The following is a 27,732-nucleotide window of genomic DNA, read 5'->3' as shown; positions in this document are numbered from 1 at the left end:
CCACTTGTTCCACCCTTGAAGCTGGTTAGTGTGACGATGAGCTTTGGCAATGGGTTCAGGAATTCTTCCATTATATAGAGTGAAGACATACCTCTCACTACCATACTTTGAATCAGGTATCACTGGCTCATCCTCTTGAGCTTCTTCATCATTGCTTATTGCCTGCTTTCCTTGTTTCCTTTTCCTTTTCTCTTGATGCTGATGATGGGAGGATGAATAGCTGGGTTGTAGTGGAAGTCCTTGGTGATGTGAAAACCAATGTTCCTTTGGTCAGAAAGTGAGGTGATGGAGGGATTATGCAGCAAGATCCTCACATCTCTGTCATAGAAAGTGAGATTATAAGCAAACAAGCCTCCTTCCACAGATCCTTCAATGAATGTTGTTTTCACCAAATGTGCTGCAATCATCAACTTAAAGTGCTTCTTCTCACCAAGCATAGGCACTCCTTTAGCAATCAAGAGAGGATTAATCAGATCTCCACAGCTAAGGCGTGGATTCCTGCTCTTGGTGGTGAGAGCCCATTCCTTGTGATGTAGATGATGCTTCATTAAAAGTGCTGCCATAATGGTAACTAAGGTTATTAGGCCTTTAGTTGGGGTTATCAATCCCTTGTCTTTGTAATACAAAGAGGTTATCAATCCAAATATGTGGGAAGACACTAGTTCATTATGATAGTTTCTTAATCCAAGCAAACAAGTTAGTTTTGATTCAAACAAGTGATTAACTAAGGACTAAACAAGATTATAAACTACCAAATGATCAAAACAAGAAACAAGCAATAGCAAATAACAAGTGAATGAATATGAAATGATGGAAGCCTGAGATTCTAGACATGATAGCTGGCTAAGGTGCATTGGTGCTAAACTAGAAATGCTAATGACAATAATAAAACATGATTCAAGTGATGTAGGATTCTAATCAAGCCTTAAACTTTCCCAAGCATCAAGACACAAATCAAGCCACTTCACATAGCCAATCATCATTGGAGATCAAACAACAAGACAGCATTAAGAATAAATCGTAAGTGATCATTTATGCAAATAACAAACATCATCATGGCATTAATGCATAAACCTCTATTAAAGCTCTTTCAGGAATTTCATCAAACACCTTTAGTGCATGAAAAACCCAGATTCTAGATCACAAGTGATGTGCAAGGATCCATCATAGATATCAGCTATTTAGAGAAATGAAAACATGGATCTAGCCTTAAGCACTCCTAATCTAACACTTTTACACCCAAACCTACATATCTAGAACCTCATTAAGCAAACTACTCACTAATCATACTAACCTCTCTTAAACCTTTGCAAGTAGAGTAGATTGGCATGAAGAATGATGGGAAATGAAAAAGGAGGAGATAGATAATGATGGATTGTAGCTTTTAACTCAAAATATCTTTGATCTCTCTTGATTAAAACTCACAAAAGGATGGGAAATGAAGATGGAGAAGATAGCTGATGATGGATTGTAGCTTTAAACACAAAAGATCATTGATTTCTCTTGATTAAAACTCACAAAGTATGATATCTCTTACAAAGGAAGAGTCTTTTCACAAATTAGGCAAGGAAATTAGAGAGAATAAAGCTTAGTCTGCTGGATAATGCCTAAAACATATATATATATATATATAGATAAGGATTTCTTGATGGGCCAACCTAGAACAAACTAGGTATTGGTCCCAAAAAGGCCCATAAAAATGCCTTGGATCGAGAATGTATCGAGGTGAAAGTGGTCGGTGCAGGACCTCGGTGTGACTCTGAGAAACTCTTAAAAACAAGTACCGACCAGACTTCTCTCGGTGTGGCATCTCGGTGCAGTTTAAAGAGTTGCTTCAGGGGATCAATACCGAGTAGAATTTGGTTGGTACACCACCTCGACAATCCTTCAGCTTTTTGAGCTCCCAAAGGCCAGCCAAAAACGTCAAGGCTCCAAGGTCATATTGACCAGATTTTGTCGATATTTCTTCTCGATATGAATGTAAACCGCTTGCACCAAATCCTTTATAACTCCTTGCTCAATGGTCCAAACCTTGATCTGTCAAGTCCATGAACTAGATGACTTATTCAGCTCCAACTTTTTGGAAGGGCTAGAACCGTGTGACGTCGGCAAGGCTTCTGTCTCGCCGGTTCTTTGAGGCGCATCGCGTAAGTCCTGATCGGCATGCGAGACATGTGTTCCTTCTGATTGCGATATCTCTGATAGTAGGTTTTTAGCCCACTACGGTCAATTAACCTCTTGTGTTGTAGCACTTGAGGGTCAATCCAAATGGAGATTATCTAGACACTAAGGCTATGAGGATCAATTCTTAATCCAAGTCTAATGAAACAGGTTGGTGATTAAGTGATCTGAAAACATAAAGCAAACGAAAACAAGCAGTAATTAAGAACAAGCAACAAGACAACAAAACAAGACTCAAATTCAAAATAAAGCGAAAGCTAAACCTCTAGATGTGATCATTGATTACGGTGCTGTAGATATCAATTCATGATGCTAAGAACAATAATGCAATGCAAGTTACTCTTTAGTCTAGACTTAAAAAGCAGATAAATTCACTCTCATGACAATAATCTCTTTGTAAATCACTTAATCAAGATTAATTCACCTTAAGCAAGATCAAGCAATCAACAAGCATAAAGTATCAAGTCTAATAATGACCAAACGGTTTCTATTTCAAAGAGACCGAATCTTACACAGAAAGCAGAACCAATTAACTTAGAACTCAAATCTAGACTAATCCTCTCATGAAGGCATTAATCTCTATACTAATCCACTTTCAAACCAAATCATCATTTGTGAAATATGAATCAGTGAGCATTAAGAAACAGTTCTAACATGTCATTCATGCATTTAACAAATCATTCCCATGATGAAAAAGGCATAAACCCTTAGCTTAGCTCATTCAGACATTTCATCAAACACCTTGTGGGTGGAGAAATGACTAAGGTCTATATCAGAGTGATGTGCAAAGATCTAGCATTAAGAGCAGCTAACTAAGGAAAGGAAAGGAGAATCTAGAACCTAAATATCATAAACCGATCATCTAAGCACCCTAATCTACACACCTAAAAGCTTAAAAGATGACTACTCACTAATCATGATTAACACACCATTTCCTTTGCAAGAGGTAGTGTTAATCATGATTAGAAGCAGAGATGAGATGATCAGATGATAAGAAACAGCCTTAAGATGATTAAATCTGCTAGATATCTCCTGAATAAATTCGTTTTTACACTGAAAAGGAAAGAAAACAAGAGAGAAACTAAGAGAGAAGAAGATGTTTTTAGGGTTTTTTTCCCAAAAAAGTATTTATACTAAGTGTTATGGACCGGGTCAGCCCAGGACAAACTGGGTACTGACCCGGCTTCAAATGGGTCATGTCTCAAGTGTGCGACATGGTCAGGTGCTTCCCAAGTCGCAGGCCCAAGTCGCACAGCTATAAAAACAGCCTTGTGCACCTTAAATCCTTAAGCCCCAGCCGCATGCCTATCTAGGTGTAAATTGCGAGTGTATGTGCTGTTCAGGCTTTCTTCTCTTCAACTCGCACAACCAAGACGCATTCTGACGATAATATGTGTGCGAGTTGGTCCTCCTTTAGTCCCTAGTCGCAGGCCCAAGTCGGTGTAAATTGCGAACACATGTGCTACATGGTTCCACTTCATGTCCAACTCGCAGGCCTATCTTGCACAGCATTGTGGACTTAGTCAAATTTGATTCTGGAAGTCTCTACCTTGCTCAGAGTCTCCTTACACTCATCTCTAAAGTTGCAACTTGTTTTCAGAGCTTTGAACATTCATGGGTGCGAGTTAATCAAGTCGCAGTACTGTGTCGCACAACTTAAGCCTTCTCGGACTACTTTGCATTCAGGGGAGATTAACTTCCGGAATATGGATCCAAATGCCATGATTTTAACTGGATTAGAAAGGCAACTCAAATATCTCGAACTTTGGTGAAGAAACCCTCAGCGCTTGGGAAGTGGAAGGTTCCCCGGAGGGCTCATCTTTGCAGTACTTTGACACGGTCAGAAACACGCTTCTAGACATGTGTCCAATCCGGAAACGTTATCTTCTTGCTCATGGCTTCAAATTGAATGATCTCAAACGTTCTGGAAAGAGGACTCAAATATCTAAAATCGTGATGACAAATCTGTACACTGAATCGGTCTGGAAGTGCATCGTCCTTCGCAATCTTCGGAGCTCATCGGGTCGGTCCAAAACGGTAGCGAGACAGGCGTGCCTTCCGGTGAGCTTAACTCTCTACTCACGCCTCCAAATCCTATGATTCCACCTGTTCTGGAAACATGATCCAATTTTATCCAAATTTGATGAAGCACCCGACAACTGAATCGGAGCGGAAGGTTCCCCGGACAGGCGATCATTCAGGAGTATCGGATTGCTCCGGAATGGATGCGAGAGAGGTCTGTCTTCCGGTGACCGTATCTTTCAGCTCAGTGCTCCAAATTCCCTGATTCAACCTGTCCTGGGTTCTCGACTCAATTATCTCCAACTTTGCTGAATACCCTGTAAGCTGAATCGGCCGGCAAGATCTTCTGGTGACGCGATTTCGGAAATGTATCTGCACCCGGGATTTTTGGCCGAGAGACTTGACCGCTGGTACGTGTTTTTGGCCGAGAGGTCTACCCGCGGGAAGGATTTTGGCCGAGAATCTTTGGCCATCAGTACAGCATTTTGCCGAGAAACCCAAAATTCCTCCTTTTCACCATTTTTGATCATTTCAACTCCATTTCTTCATCTGAATCACATCCTCCACTCACAATAGGCTCCAAAATCACATGTTTAACACTCCAAACAATGCAAAACTCTCTTGGACCTAATGCAATCTCCTAAGTCCTAAAACAATGCCTAAAGACCTAAAATGCATGAGATAAGACATGATTTGTACTAAAATATGTACACTAAAAGATGTAATTTATGAATATATCAACTCCCCCACACTTATCCTTTGCTTGTCCTCAAGCAAAAAGAACAAATGAGAGAGAGAGGTTGAATGCATTGGGAGATCATATTTCCTTTTTTTGAGAGAAGTGATCACAATGAGAATTCAGATATATATGCAATGCAAAGCCATACTCAGATATATATCAACTCAACAAGGAATCTCCACAAGTTCTTCTCTGTCTCAACTCTTTCACATTCATTAAGCTTTCATCAGGTGAATCTAATGATGCAATGTTTAAACAAGCTGGCTTGGCTAGGGAGAGGCTATGAGATTAAAATGATCTCATCAGTGTTCAAGCGGGTTTAATGCAGCAAAGGGATCTCTCTATGAATGATCAAACTTTGGCATAATGCTAAAGGTAAAAAGCAACCTATGCATACAAGGGCAAAGACTCATCACACCCCACACTCTACTTAAAGCTTTCTCATTTGCTCACTCTCTCAAGAATCTCACTTTTCACACTTATTTTCCTCTCACTAGGGGACTTACTTTTCATTTTCACTCTCAAGTCTTGGAGTTCAAACTTTACACAGCTCTGTTTCTTTTGCAACCTCTAGCCTCTTTTTCTTTCTTTTCAAAACATTTGAGCTCTTTAGCTTCTTTTCTTTTCCTTTTACTTAGAGGCTAGACTCTTTCTTTTCAAGACACCAGAGCTCACTTTCTTTAACTCAAAACTCCAAGACTGATTTCTTTTTCTTTCATTCCCCTAGCTATTTCCACTTTCTCTTTTCCACTCATCTCACCTTTTTCCACTCACCAACAAGTCTTTTCCCCCACACTTATTCCTCGCCAACACTCTCAGTTCCTTGATGTTGGAACACAGCACTCAATGAGACCTGCCCTTGTCGCTCTAAACCTAACACTTTCTGCTAAGTTTGATCCAAGGTGGCCTTTCAATTCACACACAAACATTGGCTTGAAAGAAGGATGGGTTCAAGGTGAAAGAACTGATCCATGATGCGGATTCAGCTACTTGAGCTAAGGAAAAAGGGCGGTAAAAACAATGGTTCTAGCTCAAGTATGTATGTCGGTATCCACAAGCTTATTCAAACAATGCATCACAAGATATTTTCAAGTCAAGTTGAAGGTTCTCACTTAATTAGAGTTGAGTTCAATTCAAACTTGCTTCTCTGATTCAGATCGTTTCAGACTTTGTAAGCACAGAAAAAGATTCACAAGCATATTCAGTTCAAGTTCTCAAAGTGATGTACTCTCTAGAAAACCTATCATTACTCCCTGCAAGATGCAACCTATATGATGCAACTAGACTCGATCCTAAAAAATGTGAATGCAACTAGAATGAACATTTTTTGTGAAAATTTTCTGATTTTTATATGCATTTAGATGCAACTAGATGAGACTCAAAATGAAAAAGAGAATATAAGAACAGAGAAAACATGATTAGTAGACACTAAACTCCTCCCCCACACTTAAATAACACAGTCCCCTGTGTTATAAAAGCATAAGAGAGAAGTGAAAGGCAAAAAGCAAGAAAATGCAAAATGAAAAATTAAGAATTAGATGCATATGTACAAAGAGTTTGGAGAGTTACCAGACTTTTTCATGATAGAATGGAGGCATTGGACATGGAGGAGAATGCTGGTGCTTTGAAACCTCTTCTCTGACTCAAGTCTCTCAAGCGTTCCTCTTTGGTCATGCTCGTTCAGGGACCCCTTGGTATAGTGATGCCGAGGGTGCCTGTTTTCTGAGCTTGTTGCAAGGGCACCTTGGTATAGACTCAAGATCACATCGGCTTGGGCTCTCCCGAGGTATCACATAGCACTTGGTCCCTTGAAGATCAAACTTGAGACCTCGGTAATGATCATCACGAGGTGCTTGGCTTAGGTCTCAAGTTCATTGCTCCTTTAAATCATTAGGCCGCCATCTTTAAGCTCCTCTTTGCACTTTTTCCTTCAAACCATTGAGCAAGAACACTTTCTAGAACCTGAGATCACTTAGCAAACCCATCAAAACATTCTAAAAACACTAAAAAAGAGATTAAAAAGATCTATATACAAGGATAAGCTTGGGGTGTCTCCCAAGAGCACTTTTTTTTAAGTCACTAAGTTTGACTTTTCATACTCTTTTCTTAGTGAGTGAGAGGAGGAGCTTTGATGCTCCTTGTCTTGTCCATGAATTCAAGCATTAGGTCCCTGTTCATCAGCTCTTGAACACCAGATGACCCTTTGTCTATGAGCTCTTGTGTGAGGATTGCCCTGACTTTTGCAAAAGGTTTTGATCCTCCAATGCCTTTAACCTTGTATTCCACAGCTCCACCATCAAACTTCCATGGAGTGAGAGTTAAGACTTGAGAAGAGGACCCAATAGTGAATGATTTGGTGCTTGTTGGGTTCTTGTCTTGAGACCCTGAACCATTGCTTTTGTTACTCCTGACCGCCTTCTCACTTGGTGTGGGAGAAAAAGATTCCAATCAAACTTCATCATCACTAAAGAAATCTCCTTCAAACTCAAGATCAGGTCTTACTAAGGATTCTTTCTTCTTCTCAACAGATGCAAGGGGTTGAGCTTCTTTTATAGTTCCAATACTCCCCACATACATCATCTCATAGTGTTTAAACTCATCAGAATCATCAGATATAACCCCACAAAATCCAGCAAGAGGAGGTTTAAGGGGATAAGATACTTCATCATCTACCTTAGAAAGCACCACTCTTTGAGTATCGAAGTCCATCCTTGCTCCTGTGGTGTTCAGAATCTGAGTTCCAAGCAGAAGAGGTAGCTATTTGGTCTTTTCCATCTTCATGACTACAAAATAATTTGGAACAGTGCATTTACCAATCTTCATTGGGTAATCTTCAAGGATTCCATATGGCTTCTTTGAGGATGAATCTCCAATGGTGATTGACATGGGGTGATGCTTAAGACTCTTGATCCCTAGTCTCTCCACCATGTATAAAGACATTACACTGATGCTCGATCCAAAATCACACAAAGCATTGTCCACTTTCAAATTTCCAAGAGAGCATGAGATGGAGAACTTTCCTGGGTTGCCTAGATTGGGAATAGATTTGGGTTTCACCCTTGTTGAACCAGTGCTAGAGACTCCATCAGATGTTCTTCCTTGAACCATTCTCTGATCCTTTCCTTCAGCAATCTCAGAATCATTATTTTTCATATCAAAACAAGCTGCCTCCCCACCTTCTTTCTCAATGTCCTCATTGAGATCACAGTACAAGAACTCAAACTCATCTATGATGGCGTTCTCATCATCTTTTGTCAGGCATTTTTCACTTGAGACATTGCCATGGAGAAGGTCCTCAATTTCTTGGACAGCAGCATGATTCTCATCATTTGAGAGGATTGCATTGCAGTATTCTGTTTGATGTGCAATTGATGTCCCTGGTAAAGATCTTTGAGCTTGAGAACTGCAGTGGCCCTTGTTGTTCTCTAGAGTCTTGACTTTGGAAGCCAAGGTTGAAAGTTGAGTTAGAAGATCAGAATAAGTGCAATCCACCTTGTTGTTAATCTCTGCCATTTTCTTGTTGAAGTCTATGGCACCACTTGCTTGACCTTTGAGGATTTGCTGGAGCAGGTTCTGCACTTCTTGATCCTTATTCTCTGAGTTCTGTTGGAGACTTTGTTGTTGGGGAGAGACAAAACCTTGTTGTTGAGTGTTTTGAGGATAGAAGTTCTGGTTTGGGGGATTCTTGTAGTAGGTAAAGCCCTTTTGGTAACCTTGTTGGCCACCTACAAGGTTCACCTCAGCTGTGATGTCTTCCCTTTGAAATGTGTCTTGAAACACATGATTCACATCTATAACAAAGTTGGCTGACTGATGAGAAGCTAAGAGAAGTGTGTCTAGCTTCTCATTGAGAGACTTGATGTCTTTCCTTGTCCTATCCTCTTCAGCACTCACAGCTCCTCTTGAATTCCTTTCAAAGTCTGATCCATAAAGCTCATCACTCTGAGCTACATTCTCCACTAGGGTCATGTTATCATTGACTTCCTTGGTCATGAAATTACCATTTGAAGCTGTGTCCAAGAGAAGTCTGACCTTTGGTAAAGCACCTCTGTAGAAGGTACTTCACAGCTGACAATCTGAGAATCCATGGTGAGGGCATTGCATGGTATACCCTCTAAATCTTTCCCAAGCCTCACAAAATGATTCATGGTTCTTCTGAATGAAACTTGAGATTTCATTTCTTAACCTTGCTGTTCTTGATGAAGAGAAGAACTTGGTTAGAAATGCTCTTTTGCATTGCTCCCAAGTTGTGACTGATCCTTGAGATAGAGACTTTTTCCACTGATGAGCTTTGTCTCCTAGAGAAAAAGGGAATAGCTTCAACTTGAAACTGTCCTCACTCACTCCATTCATCTTAGTTAGATCACAAACTCTATCAAAGTTGTCAATTTGATCTAATGGGTCTTCTAATGTCAAGCCATGGAACCTGTTTGATTGCACCATGTTGATCAAGCCAGATTTGATCTCAAAATCGTTTTCAGGTGTAGGAGCTTGAATCCCATATCTCTGACCCTGAGTATTGGCCTCATCACCAGCTCCCACAACTATTCTTGGACGTGGTGCTGGACCCTCTTGCTGAGCCTGGTGGTTTCCATTACCACCATGAGCCTGTTGCCCTTGATCCATACCCAACCTCTCAATGTGCTCAGCTCTTTCTCTTTGTCTCCTTGCTTGACTTCTGGTGTTCATACACCTGAAAACAAAGACAGCACTTGAAAGGTAATCAGTAAAACAAAAGAAAATGACTTGATCTCAAGAAGATCCAAAGTCCTAATGCTAGAATGAATCTCCAATTGGCAACGGCGCCAAATTGATAGTAGGTTTTTAGCCCACTAAGGTCAATTAACCTCTTGTGTTGTAGCACTTGAGGGTCAATCCAAATGGAGATTATCTAGACACTAAGGCTATGAGGATCAATTCTTAATCCAAGTCTAATGAAACAGGTTGGTGATTAAGTGATCTAAAAACATAAAGCAAACAAAAACAAGCAGTAATTTAAGAACAAGCAACAAGACAACAAAACAAGACTCAAATTCAAAATAAAGAGAAAGCTAAACCTCTAGATGTGATCATTGATTAGGGTGCTGTAGATATCAATTCATGATGCTAAGAACAATAATGCAATGCAAGTTACTCTTTAGTCTAGACTTCAAAAGCAGATTAATTCACTCTCATGACAATAATCTCTTTGTAAATCACTTAATCAAGATTAATTCACCTTAAGCAAGATCAAGCAATCAACAAGCATAAAGTATCAAGTCTAATAATGACCAAACGGTTTCTATTTCAAAGAGACCGAATCTTACACAGAAAGCAGAACCAATTAACTTAGAACTCAAATCTAGACTAATCTTCTCATGAAGGCATTAATCTCTTCACTAATCCACTTTCAAACCAAATCATCATTTGTGAAATATAAATCAGTGAGCATTATGAAACAGTTCTAACATGTCATTCATGCATTTAACAAATCATTCCCATGATGAAAAATGCATAAACCCTTAGCTTAGCTCATTCAGACATTTCATCAAACACCTTGTGGGTGGAGAAATGACTAAGGTCTATATCAGAGTGATGTGCACAGATCTAGCATTAAGAGCAGCTAACTAAGGAAAGGAAAGGAGAATCTAGAACCTAAACATCATAAACCGATCATCTAAGCACCCTAATCTACACACCTAAAAGCTTAAAAGATGACTACTCACTAATCATGATTAACACACCATTTCCTTTGCAAGAGGTAGTGTTAATCATGATTAGAAGCAGAGATGAGATGATCAGATGATAAGAAACAGCCTTAAGATGATTAAATCTGCTAGATATCTCCTGATCAAATTCGTTTTTACACTGAAAAGGAAAGAAAACAAGAGAGAAACTAAGAGAGAAGAAGATGTTTTTAGGGTTTTTTTCCCAAAAAAGTATTTATACTAAGTGTTATGGACCGGGTCAGCCCAGGACAAACTGGGTACTGACCCGGCTTCAAATGGGTCATGTCTCAAGTGTGCGACATGGTCAGGTGCTTCCCAAGTCGCAGGCCCAAGTCGCACAGCTATAAAAACAGCCTTGTGCACCTTAAATCCTTAAGCCCCAGCCGCATGCCTATCTAGGTGTAAATTGCGAGTGTTTGTGCTGTTCAGGCTTTCTTCTCTTCAACTCGCACAACCAAGACGCATTCTGGAGATAATATGTGTGCGAGTTGGTCCTCCTTTAGTCCCAAGTTGCAAGCCCAAGTCGGTGTAAATTGCGAACACATGTGCTACATGGTTCCACTTCATGTCCAACTCGCAGGCCTATCTCGCACAGCATTGTGGACTTAGTCAAATTTGATTCTGGAAGTCTCTAACTTGCTCAGAGTCTCCTTACACTCATCTCTAAAGTCGCAACTTTTTTCCAGAGCGTTGAACATTCATGGGTGCGAGTTAATCAAGTCGCAGTACCGTGTCGCACAACCTAAGCCTTCTCGGACCACTTTGCATTCAGGGGAGAGTAACTTCCAGGATATGGATCCAAATGCCATGATTTTAACTGAATTCGAAACGTCACTCAAATATCTCGAACTTTGGTGAAGAAACCTTCAGCGCTTGGGAAGTGGAAGGTTCCCCGCAGGGCTCATCTTTGCAGTACATTGACACGGTCAGAAAGAGGCTTCTAGACATGTGTCCATTCCGGAAACGTTTTCTTTTTTCTCATGGCTTCAAATTGAATGATCTCAAACGTTCTGGAAAGAGGACTCAAATATCTAAAATATTGATGACGCTTCTGTAGACTGAATCGGTCTGGAAGTGCATCGTCCTTCGCAATCTTCGGAGCTCATCGGGTCGGTCCAAAATGGTAGCGAGACAGGCGTGCCTTCCGGTGAGCTTAACTCTCTATTCACGCCTCGCAATCCTATGATTCCACCTGGTCTTGAAACATGATCCAATCGTATCCAAATTTTATGAAGCACCCGACAACTGAATCGGACCGGAAGGTTCCCCGGACAGGCGAACATTCAGTGTTGGGATTTATGAGACAAAGCTCAACAAATGGTGGAAGCATTCACTTGGTGAATGAAACCACTTAACCCACACAAAATAAACTCGATCTCAAGAGAGAGAAGAGACCATCAACTTGTGATGGAATCCACACAATAAACATAAGTAGAACCGAATCTATGAGGAAGAAAACGATTCTATAAAGGGAAAGCATCTAGTTTGAGACTAATCTAAGCAATGAACACAACACATAGAGAGTTTGTGTTCTTGAGATGCAAGACTCAGTAATCTAGATGAGAGAAGCCAATAAAGAAGAGTTAATGGAGTGTTTATGAAGTGATAAGGCTGCCTTAAGGGCAGTCACTACAAACGATTTTCTCTAAGGACTCTACATTGCGAAATAGAATGAAGAATAAGATAAAAGAGAGAAATCACTTCATTGATTCTGTGTAACATTTACAAGCTCGGTTACATCTCTTTTTATAGAGAGAAAGGAAGAGAGGAAGCCCTAACACATGAGCCAAGACTGAGAGTGACATAAAGAGAGCGTTTTTGTCTTGTTAAGAGCTGAAAGTGACAGCTCATAAACGGTCACATGTGACTAAAGTCACATGTGAGAGCAGACTTGAATTTGAATTCGTTTCCCTCCTCTTCTTGTCACTTATGGGCCTTATTCCTTGCATTCTTTAGGCTTTCTTGGCGTCCTCTTCTTCTTCTTATCTAATGGGCCTCGGCCTTACACAACCTTAGACTTGTACGGACACCTCTTGGAGTTGACTTGGCCGTACAGTTCTTCTTCTTCTTTAGGCCGAGGCTAGACTTGATCAATAGCTTCTTCAGCCTTGTCTTGTCTTCTTTTTATCTTCTTTGAGAGATCTTGGAGTTGTCTTCGGCCTTGTCTTGATGTCATTGGCCTTGACACTCCTCTTCTTCCTCTTCTTTGACTTGGAGATGATCGGCCTTGTCTTGTTGACTTCGGCCTCACCTCTCCTTTCCTTCTTTCACTCTAATACTCCCCCGCAAGCTTGGTCGTCGAGACGCCAAAGAGGACCAGAGGCCAAGCTTGCAACACGCCAAACTACCTCATTAAAAACCTTCATAAAGAAAACCTCTTGGGATAAAACTTTATGAAGGGAAAAAGAGTATTAGTTTAACGGTTGCTTGATGTAGCTATGGCCTTGGTTTGAATTTGCTTTTGAACCGGCTCCTCTCCCAAGTGTTTCCATTCCTTTAGCTCTTCTTGCCTTGAACTCTCTTCGCATGAATCCGTTCTTTGTCATCTCCTTTGAGGCTCTCCAGCATTTGAAGCTTTCTTTGGTCTCTTTGAGGCTCTTATGGTCTCCTTTTTCCCTTCAACAAGAGATAAAGAAGAAAAGATTAAGTAATGCCATAAGGAATATCAAAGAAACAAATAACCAAATGAGGAACTTCAAATCCTATGAGGAATATCAAGAATAAAAGATGTACAATAGACTAAGCAATTCATAGAAAGAATCCGCAAATGAACTTAAGGGAATGAAATAAAGGCAAATTAAAAAATGGGATAGAGTTTAGAGTTTAGTCTGATTTATATGAAGAGCAATGTGAGGACTTTGAAATGCGGTTTGGTCACCAATTAAGCTCCCCCGCACACTAAACATGTCTTGAGCCTTGAAATTATGTGCAAAATAGATCTTGACATCTTGTGCACATCCGATCTTCAGCTCTTAAACCAAAGGCACTCGCAAAGACTTTGGAATTGATTCATAGCCTTCCATCAGCTTGCTTCTCCACTTGAACTTCCACCTTAGCCACCTTGGGTCTGCTATCTTCAGGTCAGCCTCTTTGGTCTGCCATCTTCAAGTCAGCCAGGTTAAACTAGGTTGGGCTTGTCTTGTGGTCTCTGAAACTTGATGGCCCTCTTGATCAATTCTAAGCTTGTTGCTGCGCCTTCTTTTGGCTTCTTTGAAGCCTTAATGGATCTGAATACAGCCACCAGCTGACTTCCAGCTCACATGACCCATTCAGACCTCTCAAACTCGCCACTTCTTCTTGAGATAGCAAACGAGCCAAACACCATCCCTTTTAAGACCCGAACCTGTTTAAATTTGAAGACAGATTCTAAAACAAGAGATTGTATTTGTTAGAGTATAGAGAATAAGCAGAAGAATAAAAGAGAATTTGGAGAATAAGGAGAATAATGGAGAATAAAGAGAATATTGGGGAGAATAGAGAATAAGCGGAAGCAAAGGAGAATGGGAAAAGAAATTTTGCTCAAGAGTTTTTCTCTGTTTTCTTGAGTTAAGCCAAAGCAAATGCCAGCCAAAAACACCAAGAATCCCAAGACTATGGAGTTTTAATGGCTGGAACAAGATAAACTGATTGGAAAATTAATTTCTCCATCAATTAACACAAGAACTCAAGGAAAAACCCATTTACACGAGCTTCCCATGAGAATTTTAATAAATAAAAACGACCACAAAAATTACACAATGCTTAGTGCTTCTCATGGTTTAGAAAAAAACAAACACTGATGGTTAAAAACAATTTTTCCACCAGTTTTTTTTAAAGATCTATTTCTCTTTTTGTCAAGCTTGTTCCTTTGGTCACAAGTGAAGAACACAAAACACAAAAAAAAACAGAAACAGAAAGAGAATCGAGTTTTAGATGGAACCAAGAAACCTGGCTCTGATACCATGTTGGGATTTATGAGACAAAGCTCAACAAATGGTGGAAGCATTCACTTGGTGAATGAAACCACTTAACCCACACAAAATAAACTCGATCTCAAGAGAGAGAAGAGACCATCAACTTGTGATGGAATCCACACAATAAACATAAGTAGAACCGAATCTATGAGGAAGAAAACGATTCTATAAAGGGAAAGCATCTAGTTTGAGACTAATCTAAGCAATGAACACAACACATAGAGAGTTTGTGTTCTTGAGATGCAAGACTCAGTAATCTAGATGAGAGAAGCAAATAAAGAAGAGTTAAGTGAGTGTTTATGAAGTGATAAGGCTGCCTTAAGGGCAGTCACTACAAACGATTTTCTCTAAGGACTCTACATTGCGAAATAGAATGAAGAATAAGATAAAAGAGAGAAATCACTTCATTGATTCTGTGTAACATTTACAAGCTCGGTTACATCTCTTTTTATAGAGAGAAAGGAAGAGAGGAAGCCCTAACACATGAGCCAAGACTGAGAGTGACATAAAGAGAGCGTTTTTGTCTTGTTAAGAGCTGAAAGTGACAGCTCATAAACGGTCACATGTGACTAAAGTCACATGTGAGAGCAGACTTGAATTTGAATTCGTTTCCCTCCTCTTCTTGTCACTTATGGGCCTTATTCCTTGCATTCTTTAGGCTTTCTTGGCGTCCTCTTCTTCTTCTTATCTAATGGGCCTCGGCCTTACACAACCTTAGACTTGTACGGACACCTCTTGGAGTTGACTTGGCCGTACAGTTCTTCTTCTTCTTTAGGCCGAGGCTAGACTTGATCAATAGCTTCTTCAGCCTTGTCTTGTCTTCTTTTTATCTTCTTTGAGAGATCTTGGAGTTGTCTTCGGCCTTGTCTTGATGTCATTGGCCTTGACACTCCTCTTCTTCCTCTTCTTTGACTTGGAGATGATCGGCCTTGTCTTGTTGACTTCGGCCTCACCTCTCCTTTCCTTCTTTCACTCTAATATTCAGGAGTATCGGATTGCTACGGAATGGATGCGAGAGAGGTCTGTCTTCCGGTGACCGTATCTTTCAGCTCAGTGCTCTAAATGCCCTGATTCAACCTGTCCTGGGTTCTTGACTCAATTATTTCCAACCTTTCTGAAGACCCTGTAAGCTGAATCGGCCGGCAAGATCTTCCGGTGACGCGATTTCAGAAATGTATCTGCACCTGGGATTTTTGGGCGAGAGACTTGACCGCTGGTACATGTTTTTGGCCGAGAGGTCTACCCGCGGGAAGGATTTTTGCCGAGAATCTTCGGGCATCAGTACAGCATTTCGCCGAGAAACCCAAAATTGCTCATTTTCACCATTTTTGATCATTTCAACTCCATTTCTTCATCTGAATCACATCTTCCACTCCAAATAGGCTCCAAAAGCACCTGTTTAACACTCCAAACCATGCAAAACTCTCTTGGACCTAATGCAATCTCCTAAGTCTTAAAAAACAATGCCTAAAGACCTAAAATGCATGAGATAAGACATGATTTGGACTAAAATATGTACACTAAAAGATGTAATTTATGAATATATCAATCTCCCAGCTCACGGCTCCAAATAGTTTGATTCTAAGTGTTCCGGAAACTAGACTCTTGTTCTCGATTCTTGATGAAGACACTGGAGGTTTAATCGCAGTGCAAGTCCTTCGTCTCACGCGATCAAAGTAAAGGTGTTGTCGGCTCAAAAGCATTTGTCCAAATTCATGTACACTGGTGAGGGTTCCTCCATGATTCCAGCTCCAAGTTGCTCCAAAATGTCTCCAGATAACCTGATAACAATAAAAAAATGCAGGACACTCTAGGACATAATGCAATCCCTAAACAAAGCTAGAACCAAAGACAAACTCTAACAAAACTATCTAAATGTATGCATGAGACTCAATATTTGTAAAAAAATGCAGTCCTAAACATGGCAAAATATGAGTATATCAACTCCCCCACACTTTTCCTTTGCTTGTCCTCAAGCAAAAAGATCAAATGAGAAGAAGGTTGTGAGTTTGGGAATTCATATTTCCTATGGGAAGAGAGAGTTAACCACAAAAAGAATTCACATTCAATGTCGAAGTTGCTAATTCTAAAATGCATGCATGACTTTACTTAGTGCATCAAGTTCAAACCAGGATTTCCACAAGTTCTTATTTTCCTCAGCCCTTTAACATTCATTAATCAGTAACCAAGTGAATCAAAATGATGCATACTCAAACAAACATGCTTGGCCAAGGGATGAGGTTATGAGATAAAAATGATCTCATTATATTCACATGTGGGTTCAGCTCAACACAAGGGATCTCTCAGTGAATGATCAAACTTTGGCAAAATGCTAAAGGTAAAAAGCAACCAATACATACAAGGGCTAGAATTCATTACCCAAATGCCTAATATGCTCTAAACTACCATCTCATGAACCTCATATTCTCTCTTATTCATTTCTCTCTCTCTAAGGGTTTTCGTTTCATTTACAATCATTGGTTCTTGGGATCTTTCTTTACACTTAGCTCTCTTTTCTTATTTGATTCATCTAACCTCTCTCTTTTTTTTTAAACACATGAGCCTTTGGCTTCTTTTCTTTACACTTAGAGGTTAGAAGCTTTCTCTTTTCAAAACACTTAGAGCTTTCTTTTCTTTTAAAAACACAAGAGCCAATACTTTTTTCTTTTGTTTCAAAACCCTTAGCTCTCATCACTCCCATATTCACAACTCTTTCTCTTTTCTCTCTCAAAAATCTTTTCTCTCAAAACTCTCACTCAAAGAAACCTCTCCCCCACACTTATTTCACAGCCTAGACCTAGTAGTTCCTAGATGTTGTAACTAATCTACATGAAACCTAACCCTTGTCGCTCTAAATCTAACACTGTTTTGCTAAGTTTGATCCAAGGTGGCCTCATAATTCATACACAAACATTGGCTTGAAAGAAGGGGTTTTGGTTTAAGGTGAGGTAACTGCTCCAAAGATGGGAGTCAGCTATCTGTGCCAAGGAAGAGAGTGGTAAAGATGGGGTTTAGTTGCTTTATCCTCTTCCTCACTAGACTCCACACTTGGGCTCCTCTCAACCCTTTTCTGTTTCCCTGAAGATCTTGATCTTAAAGCTGTGGCTTTCCCCATGCTTTTAGAACCAGCAGCAACCGCTTGAGACTGTTCCCCTGAACCAGAAGAAACTGCTTTTCCATTGTCTCTCCTTAGTACTTTGGGCATCAAAACAGGATTCCCTTTGGCCATGGTACCTGATTCAACAAGTTCTCAAGCAAAAAATGAGTCTCTAGAGATATAATCTCTTGAAATTTTCAAAATGATTTTTGCTTGCAATGAAATCAATGGAAAAAATTCAAGCAAGATCATATTAAGCAATCCCAAGCAGCACCAAGAGATTCTCACTTCAAAATAATTTTCTAAAATCCAAATTTCAGCTCAAGAACAACAAGTTCTAAGAGAGTCTAAAATCAGGATTCAAGAAACAATTGAACACAAGTGAGTTCATTCCTAGCTACCCACAACCTAAACTCCAAGGTTCTAACTCAGATTCAAGCAATGCATTCTCAATTTTACAAAAATTTATTCAAGAAAAATCAAGAAGAGAAGCGGTTTGGATTTTTGAGATTAAGAAGCTATTTCAGCAAGATGTACCTTGAAGTTGGGTCAAATGATGCAAGAAATCCAATGGAGGCAAAGAAATCACCAGAAAAATCGATCCTCAAGAAAAGAAATCAAGCTTTTTGAATGAACAACAATGGTGGTGAGAGATGAGTTTTCGCAAAAAATGAGAGGAAAAAGATGATAAAATCCTAGTCTTGTGTGGTCCACGACTTCTTTTGGAGTGTGGGAGACAGCTGGAGATGGCTGCAGTCTTTGACTTTGACCGAGCCACCCTTTGGGCCGCTGGACAGTAGGCTGAACCAAGCTCATATTGACATGAATTTACTCGGTGTGGGAGGTTGGTGTTCTTTCAAGTTTCTTCCCCTTCTGCACCGAGTTCTTGCACCATGTGAAATAACCTTGGTGTGAGGCAAGTCCTGGCCCCTTTTTGCACTGCACCGACCTCCATTTGCTCGGTGTAACTGGTCGATATTTCTTCGGCTTTTTGAACTTGTTACACCGGGCAAATACACTAAGGGAAATCATGTCGGTATGAATGCATTCCTCAGCCTATTTTTCATCTTTTCTCTTCTCCAATCTTTTTAAAACTGCACTTGGACCACTCTGAAACCTGTACACACTTGAACAAAGTATTAAAACATCCTAAAAATAGCAAAAGAAAGCAAGAAAAGAAACTATATACAAAGATAAGCGTGGGGTGTCTCCCAATAACACTTTGTTTAATGTCACTAAGCTGTTTAACATGTTGGTGGATCATCAAGAGGAACTGTAGAAGCCTCCTCTCTCTTCTCTGAAACCAGGTAATGCTTGACTCTTTGTCCATTTACCACAAAACCCTTGCCATCCTTACCTTCCAAGACTAATGCTCCATAGCTTCTAACCTTTAGAACTCTGAATGGTCCTGACCATCTTGATACTTGCTAGGGAAGAGTTTGAGCCTGGAGTTAAAAAAGAGAACAAGATCTCCTTCCTTGAATCTCCCTCTTAAGAATCTTCTGATCATGCAAGATCTTGGTCTTTTCTTTGTAAATCCTTGCACTTTCAAAAGCATTGAGTCTTATCTCCTCTAGCTCATGTAACTGAAGAAGCCTCTTCTCTTGGGCTGTCTTAATGTCAAAGTTCAACATCTTAACATCCTAAAGAGCCTTGTACTCACGCTCTACTGGTAAATGGCAGCTCTTTTCATAGAGAAGGTTGAAGGGAGATGTGCCAATAGGTGTCTTAAAAGCATTCCTATAGGCCCAAAGAACATCATCTAACTTCTTGCTCCAACCCTTCCTTGAGTTACTCACTGTTCTCTCCAAGATGGCCTTGATTTGTCTATTAGAAACCTCCACTTGACCACTAGTCTGAGGGTGATAAGGGCTTGCCACCTTGTGCTTGACTCCATGTTTCCTCAACAGCCCTTCCAAGGTCTTGTTAATGAAGTGGCTACCTCCATCACTGATCACCACTCTTGGGACACCAAACCTGTGGAAGATAACACTCTTAAAGAGCTTGCACACCACCTTTGAATCATTGGTTGGACAAGCAATTGACTCCACCCACTTGGAGACATAATCAACAGCCACCAAGATGTATTGGTTCCCATAAGAATTGATGAATGGCCCCATGAAATCTATGCCCCAGCAGTCAAACATCTCAACCTCCAAGATTGGGTTTTGAGGCATCTCACTCATCTTTGATATGCTGCCCTGCCTCTGACATGAATCACAACTTGAGACCATTCCTTGGGCATCCCTGAACATAGTAGGCCACCAGAAACCTGATTGCAAAACCTTAACCACTGTTTTACAAGCTCCCAAGTGTCCACCATAAACTGAACCATGACACTCTTGTAAAACTGGCTGGACCTCTTCCTCAGCTAGACATCTTCCGTATAGATGATCCTTGTTGAGCACATAGAGATATGCCTCATCCCAGAAGTACTTCTTGATTTTCTTTAAAGAACTTCTTCTTTTGATATCCACTGAGCTCTGGTGGTTCAACCCCACATGACAAGAAATTCACTATGTCAGCAAACCATGGTAACCTGTTTTCTCCAATGGTTTCAACCTCCTCAACTTTCATGTAGCTCTTGAGCACCATAAGTTGTTCTTCAGGTAAAGAGTGATCAAGAGGGATCTCAGAATCCACTCTTACTCTTGAGAGGTGATCAGCTGCACCATTCTCTATTCCTTTCTTATCCTGAACCTCCATATCAAACTCTTGCAAAAAAAAGTACCCATCTCAACAACTTTGGTTTTGCATCCTTCTTTGTCATCAGATATCTAAGTGCAGCATGGTCTGTGTAGACCACCACTTTTGAACCAACCAGATAGCTCATAAACTTATCAAAAGCGAACACTATAGCAAGCATCTCTTTTTCAGTTGTAGCATACTTTTCTTAGCTGAGTCTAGACTCCTACTTGCATAGTATATCACATGAAGCTTCTTATCCTTCTTCTGACCCAATACTGCTCCAAATGCATAGTTAGAAGCATCAGTCATCACTTCAAAGGGTAGAGACCAGATTGGAGCTTGGACTATATGTGCACTAACAAGAGCTTATTTGACCTTTTGAAAGGCCTCCATGCACTCATCATCAAACACAAACTCAACTTCCTTGCAAAGCCACCTTGTTAGTGGCCTAGCTATCTTAGAAAAGTATTTGATAAACCTTCTATAGAAGCCGGCATGCCCTAGGAAGCTTCTTATTCCCTTGACTGAGTTTGGAGCCTGCAAGTTCACCATCAATTCCACCTTAGCCCTGTCCACTTCTATTCCTGCCTCAGAAACCTTGTGCCCAAGAACAATACCCTCTTGAACCATAAAATGGCACTTCTCTCAATTGAGAACCAAGCTGTGCTCCTCACAACTCCGTAGGACCTGAGAAAGATTACAAAGACAAACAGAGAAGGAGGATCCATAGACTGAAATATCGTCCATGAATACCTCAAGTTTCTCTTCAGTCAGATCCAAAAATATGGACATCATACAGCGCTGGAAAGTATCAGGAGCATTGCACAGTCCAAATGGCATGCGCCTATAAGCAAATGTCCCATAGGGACAGGTAAATGTGGTCTTCTCCTAGTCTCTTGAGTCTATTGGGATTTGAAAGAACCCATAGTAACCATCCAGAAAACAAAAGAAGGGATGATTAGCAAGCCTTTCTAACATTTGGTCAATAAAAGGAAGAGGGAAATGGCCTTCCTAGAGGCTGCATTCAATTTTCTGTAATCTATACACATCCTATGACCTGTGATGGTTCTTGTTGCTATCAGCTCATCCCTTTCATTTTTGATCACTGTCATTCCTCCCTTTTTGGGCACCACATTAACTGGTGAAACCCATATAGAGTCTGAGATAGGATAGATGATCCCAGCCTCTAGGAGTTTAAGAATTTCCTTTTTCACTACTTCTTTCAAGTTGGGATTGAGCCTCCTTTGGTGCTCAATGGATGACATAGATTCTTTTTCAAGGGGAATCCTATGAGTGCATAGGTTGGGTGAGATACCCTTTATCCCATCCAATGAGTAACCAATTTCTCTCCTATGCTTCCTCAACTCATTTAACAATAGATTCTCTTAATCATCTAACAGCCTATCATTTATGATGACAGGGTAAGACTCATTGAGACCTAAGAATGCATACCTTATCCCCTTAGGAAGAGGTTTGAGCTCCAATTGAGGTGCCTTAGACTCATCCCAATCCTCCATGAAGCTCCTTTGATCAGCTTCTTTTGAATTCTCCTTTGTTGTGGCTTCTTTGGTTTTGCTTTCTTGGCATTGAACCTTGTCTTTACCCTCTTTAGAACCCATTTCAAAGCTAGCCGCCATGTTTACACCGAATTGATTCTGCTCGGTGTAGGAGGTCGATATTTCTTCGGATTTTTGGACTCTGTCACCCCCAGCTTCTACACCGACTGAATTCACCTTGGTATGGGTTAAAGCTTCGGATCCTTATACAGATTCTTGAGACGCCGACTTCATTTCACTCAGTGTGGCTGGTCGATATATCTTTGGCCTCTGAACCTCCTCTACACCGAGTTGAATACTGACTTGAATCTGGTTGATATGAACATGTTCCCTTGACAAATCTGAGCTTCCAAACCGGTCTAATGGCTTCTCTAGAGCTCTGTGATATAACTCCATGAAAGAAGCAGTGTTTCCTTCTGGTTTGTGAGAGTCAAGAAGCTTCATAAACCCCAAGGTCTCATCTTCTAGATGGCCATACTCACCATGTTCCTTTGTTAAAGCTATTTGGAGATGGTCCTTAAGATTTAACTCCTCCAAAAGCTCATCCGATAGCTCATCCATGGTCTCTATGTAGAAGACTTGACCTTCTATGGTGAGTTTCTTCATCATCTCTTTCACATTAAACTTGAGTCTCTCTGATCCAAGCTGAAGTTCAATCATGCCATCCCTTACATCAATGATGGCACTAGCAGTGGCAAGGAATGGTCTGCCTAAGATGAGAGGATCAATGGGTTCCTCATCCATTTCCAAGAACACAAAGTCTGTTGGAACCTCAAAGCCACCTATCTTGACTAGTAGATCTTCAAGCATTCCAACTGGTAGTCTAACAGACCTATCAGCCAAGACTAGAGAGATTCTTTCTGGCTTGAACACTCTGTACCCCAACTTCTTTGCTAGTGAAAATGGCATCAAGCTCACTGATGCTCCTAAGTCACGTAAACAACCATCAAACATCAAAGGACCAATGGCACAAGGAAGTGTGAAGCTCCCTGGATCTGATAGCTTTCTAGGGATTGCTCTCCTTTGTATAATTGCACTGTATTCATGGGTCAATACAACCATCCCTGTCAGCTCCTTTGTCTTGTTGAGGATGGCATCTTTTAAAAATTTCCCCAACTTTGGCATCATGAGGAATGTTTCTATGAGAGGCATGGTGAATGGGGTCTCATTAAGCTGCTTTTCAAAAACTGCTCTAGCCTTGTCTAAGAGTTGCTTCTTAAACCTTCCAAGGAATGGAAGTTTAGGCTGATAAGGAGGTGGTGAAAAATAAGGTTTCTCAGGTTCTGATTCCTTCTCCACCTCTTTAGCTTTTCCTTTCTTTGAAGTTTCATCCTCTTTCTCATCCCTTGGGGCTGCCTCCCCACCAACCTGCTTATTGTACTCAATGCGCACTCTGCTGTGTTCTAGACATGGTAGCTCTTTGCCACTTCTCAAGGTGATGGCATTAGCATATTCCTTTGGATTTAGTTCTGGTATTCCAGGTAGAAATCCTTGGCTTCTTGAAGTGGAGGCTTGATTCTGCTTAAGTTTTCTTAGCTTTTGCTGCATGGATGCATACTTGAACCCAGATCAAAAAACCCACTCTCAACTTTTTGATGTCCTTGTAACAACTGCTGTAGCACTCCACAAAGGTCTGGACCCATCTGCTGCTGCTGTTGAACCGCTAGTGGCTGCTGAAACTGCTGCTGACTGAACCCAGGTGGTTCCTTGCTCTGCTGCAGCTGAGAACTGAAGTTTGTACCCTGATTTGGCTGCTGTTGCTGACCATACTGCTGTTGAGGCTGCAAAAACCGTTGCTTTGGCTGAAATGAACTTTCAAACTGAGGCTTACGGGCAAATCTTTGGTGGTTCTGCTGAGGAGGATACACTTGATCTTGTGGGTTTACCACATTAGTGCTCTTATAAGACAAGTTGTTGTTAGCATTGAAGTTGTTGAATTTTTGGTATCTGTTCTGGTTCCCAATGTAATTCAACTCTTCTTGGGTTAAACCATCTTCATTGATGTTCTCAAAGCATAGAGACTCTTCAAATTCACCAACATAATCGATTGATTTTTGAAAAACCATCATAAGCTTGTCAAGTTCATTTCTCAGCTCCTTCACTTCTCTAGTAAGCTTTTGCTCTGAGCTTGAACCATCTGATCTGTTTATACTGTCATAATATTCACCATATGTGTCATTAGACATTGCCAGATTCTCCACAAGTTCCATAGCAGCTGTAATCTCCTTTGCCAAGAAATTACCATTGGAAGTTGTGTCTAATTGGTTCCTGATTATAGGTAGTGCTCCTCTATAGAGTGTGGAGAGTAGAGAGGTTTCAGAAAACCCATGGTGTGGATACTAATTGATATATGTTCTGAACCGCTCCCATGCTTGCTGTATGAAACTAGAGATCTGGTTTCTAAGCTTTGCTGTTATGCTTGTGGAGAAGAACTTGGTGAGGAAAGCTTCTTTACATTGTTCCCAAGTCTGAATGCTTCCAACTGGTAGATTCCTCTCCCATTGTCTTGCTTTATCTCCCAAGCTGAATGGAAACAACCGCAGCTTAAAACCATCTTCTGAGACTCCATTTATCTTGGTCAAGTTGCAGACTCTATCAAACTGATCAATATGGTCCAATGAGTCTTCCATTAGCTGTCCATGAAACTTAGAGTTTTGGACCATATTAATCAGTGATGCTTTGACTTCGAAATTATTTTTTCCACTGGTGGAAAAACAATATCAGCTCTGTTCTGGTGAGCATTGGCTGTATCATTGGCTCCCACAGAGATTGGTTGGTGTTCTTGACGTCTTTGAGCCTGTGGCTGACGATGAGGAATGTTGTGAGCCTGCTGCTCATTCTTGTTTGCTTGCTGTTGATTCTCCTGAGTTTGGCGTTTATTTCTCTATGCCATGTTTTGATTTATGAACGTTTGCTGCTAATTCCTCCCAGTTTGAGCCTGATTTAAGTGAGCTTGATGCTCAGCTTCTTGAGCCTGTTGCTCTATACCCAACTGATCCAGATGATCTTCTTATTGATTAGCAGCTCTGACCCTTTCTCTTCTTCCTCTTCTATCCAGCAAATGGATGTTATCAATAAATGGTTCAGCTGCTTCACAAATCCTACTCCTGGTTCTGGGTCTATGTGACATAAACATGAAACTCAGCACTCAAGAGTTTAATCAGTAAAACAAAAAGGTCAAAAAAGGCTTGATCTCAAGAAAGTATCAAGAACTAATGCTAAACCACACTTTGGCAACAGCGCCAATTGATAACTAAGGTTTTTAGGCTTTTAGTTGGGGTTATCAATCCCTTGTCTTTGTAATACAAAGGGATTATCAATCTAAATATGTGGGTAGACACTAGTTCATGATGTTAGTTTCTTAATCCAAGCGAACAAGTGAGTTTTGATTCAAACAAGTGAATAACTAAGGACTAAACAAGATTAATAAACTACCAAGTGATAAAAACAAGAAACAAGCAATAGCAAATAACAAGTGAATGAATATGAAATGATGGAAGCATGAGATTCTAGACATGATAGCTGGCTAGGGTGCATTGGTGCTAAACTAGAAATGCTAATGAAAATAATGAAACATGATTTAAGTGATGTAGGATTCTAGTCAAGCCTTAATCTTTCCCAAGCATCAAGACACAAATCAAGCCATTTCACATACCCCATCATCATTGGAGATCAAACAACAAGACAGCATTAAGAATCAATAGTAAGTGATCATTTATGCAAATAACAAACATCATCATGGCATTAATGCATAAACCTCTAATATAGCTCTTTCAGGAATTTCATCAATCACCTTTAGTGCATGAAAAACCCAGATTGTAGATAACAAGTGATGTGCAAGGATCCAGCATAGAGATCAGCTATTTAGAGAATTGAAAACATGGATGTAGCCCTAAGCACTCTTAATCTAACACTTTTCACCCTAACCTACATATCTAGAACCTCATTAAGCAAACTACTCACTAATTATACTAATCTCTCTTAAACCTTTGCAAGTAGAGTAGATTGGCATGATTAATGATGGGAAATGAAGATGGAGGAGATAGATAATGATGGATTGCAGCTTTAAACTCAAAAGATCTCTGATCTCTCTTGATTAAAACTCACAAAAGGATGGGAAATGAAGATGGAGAAGATAAATGATGATGGATTGCAGCTTTAAACACAAAAGATCCTTGATTTCTCTTGATTAAAACTCACAAAAGTATGATATCTGATTTATACTCAATAATTTCCTTGCCTCTTTTGTGAAAAGACTCTTCCTTTGTAAGAGATATCATACTTTTGTGATCATTAAGAATCAATCGTAAGTGATCATTTATGATGGGAAATGAAGATGGAGAAGATAGATGATGATGGATTGCATCTTTAAACTCAAAAGATCCTTGATTTCTCTTGATTAAAACTCAAAAAAGTATGATATCTCTTACAAAGGAATAGTCTTTTCCTAAAAGAGGCAAGGAAATTAGAGAGAATAAACCTTAATCTGTTGGATAATGCCTAAAACATATATATAGGTAGGGTTCCTTGAGGGGCCAACCTAGAACAAACTAGGTATTGGTCCCAAAAAGGCCTTGGATCGAGAATGTATCGAGGTGAAAGTGGTCGGTGCAGGACCTCGGTGTGGCTCTGAGAAACGCTTAAAAAAAAAATACCGACCAGACTTCTCTCAGTGTGGCGTCTCGGTGCAGTTTAAAGAGTTGCTTCAGGGGATCAATACCGAGTAGAATTCGGTCCGTGCAGCACCTCGACAATCGTTTGGCTTTTTGAGCTCCCAAAAGGCCAGCCAAAAACGTCAAGGCTCCAAGGTCATATCGACCAGATTTTGGTTGGTATTTCTTCGATATGAATGTAAACCGCTTGCACCAAATCCTTTATAACTCCTTGCTCAATGGTCCAAACCTTGATCTGTCAACTCCACGAACTAGATGACTCATTCAGCTCCAACGTTTTGGAAGGGCTCGAACCCGTGTGACGTTGGAAAGGCTTCCGTGTTGCCGGTTCTTTGAGGCGCATCGCGTAAGTCCTGATCGGCCTGCGAGACATGTGTTCCTTCTGATTGTGATATCTCCTAGCTCACGTCTCCAAAGCGTCTGATTCTAAGTTTTCCGGAAACTATACTCATTGCTATAGATGAGGACACCGTAGGCTGAATCGCAGTGTAAGTCCTTTGTTTCACGCAATCAAAGTAGAGGTGTTCTCGGATCCAAAGCATTTATCCAAGTTTCTGTACACTGGTGAGGGTTCCTCCATGATCCCAGCTCCAAGTTGCTCCCAAAAGTCTCCAAATGACCTGAGAACACTCAAAAAATTCAGGACACTCTAGGACCTAATGCAATCCCTAAACAAAGATAGAACCAAATACAAACTCTAACAAAACTATCTAAATTTATGCATGAGACTCAATATTTGGACAAAAAATGCAATCCTAAACATGGTAAAATATGAGTATATCACATAGAAGGCTTTGTCTCATCTCCAATAATGGAAAGCCTTCATCCCCATTTACACAATCCTCATCTCTTCCTCAGACATAGACCCAAACTCTTTCTTTCCAAAGAATTTCTGATCTACAACCTTGTGAGCCATTCTTATTGCTGGGTTCCTCAAGTTAGAAACTTTGCTTATCCCAGCAAGATATACTCCATTAGCTGAGAGCTTCCAAAGTACTTCCACATCTTCTTTAGTGGCAGAGGGTTCACCAATATCAGACCTGTTTACAGTGGCAAACCCAAAGACTTCATATATCTCAGCAAAAATCATCTAATATCGCTCCACACCAATCTTG

General features: G+C 40.4%; 1 protein-coding gene, 1 long non-coding RNA gene, 1 other non-coding gene and 1 pseudogene across 3 annotated transcripts; 2 read left to right on the top strand and 2 right to left on the bottom strand.

Annotated features, from left to right (window-relative positions):
* The first annotated feature begins 9,023 nt into the window (after positions 1 to 9,023).
* Positions 9,024 to 9,130, top strand: LOC112090197. The gene has a single exon (XR_002901545.1). It is a non-coding gene; the product is annotated as a small nucleolar RNA R71 (small nucleolar RNA).
* A 3,208-nt stretch (positions 9,131 to 12,338) lies between these two features.
* On the bottom strand, positions 12,339 to 14,442 carry LOC112089661. Its single transcript, XR_002901284.1, has 2 exons — positions 13,508 to 14,442; positions 12,339 to 13,266 (listed from the first exon to the last, which is right to left on the bottom strand). It is a non-coding gene; the product is annotated as an uncharacterized LOC112089661 (long non-coding RNA).
* Positions 14,443 to 22,148: 7,706 nt separating this feature from the next.
* Positions 22,149 to 24,607, bottom strand: LOC112089829. The gene is made up of 4 exons (XM_024160585.1): positions 24,306 to 24,607; positions 23,534 to 24,233; positions 22,982 to 23,486; positions 22,149 to 22,870 (listed from the first exon to the last, which is right to left on the bottom strand). The coding sequence occupies exons 1-4, from the start codon at positions 24,605 to 24,607 to the stop codon at positions 22,149 to 22,151; spliced, it is 2,229 nt and encodes a 742-aa protein (XP_024016353.1).
* Positions 24,267 to 24,352, top strand: LOC112090115 (annotated as a pseudogene).
* Positions 24,608 to 27,732: the final 3,125 nt, after the last annotated feature.

Source organism: Eutrema salsugineum, unplaced genomic scaffold (assembly GCF_000478725.1).
Source record: "Eutrema salsugineum unplaced genomic scaffold, Eutsalg1_0 scaffold_11, whole genome shotgun sequence".
Taxonomy (NCBI): domain Eukaryota; kingdom Viridiplantae; phylum Streptophyta; class Magnoliopsida; order Brassicales; family Brassicaceae; genus Eutrema; species Eutrema salsugineum.
The sequence above is the reverse complement of the archived record's forward strand: the minus strand, read 5'-3'. Positions and strand labels throughout refer to the sequence as shown.

Excerpts from the sequence above, each read along its gene's own strand:
- LOC112089829 (XM_024160585.1), bottom strand. The coding sequence starts at position 24,607 with ATGGTCCAAAACTCTAAGTTTCATGGACAGCTAATGGAAGACTCATTG. Across the intron at positions 24,234-24,305 it reads ATACAGCAAGCATGGGAGCG|AGGAGCACTACCTATAATCA; the intron begins GTTCAGAACATA and ends CACACTCTATAG. Across the intron at positions 23,487-23,533 it reads TGTTACAAGGACATCAAAAA|CAAAAGCTAAGAAAACTTAA; the intron begins GTTGAGAGTGGG and ends GCATCCATGCAG.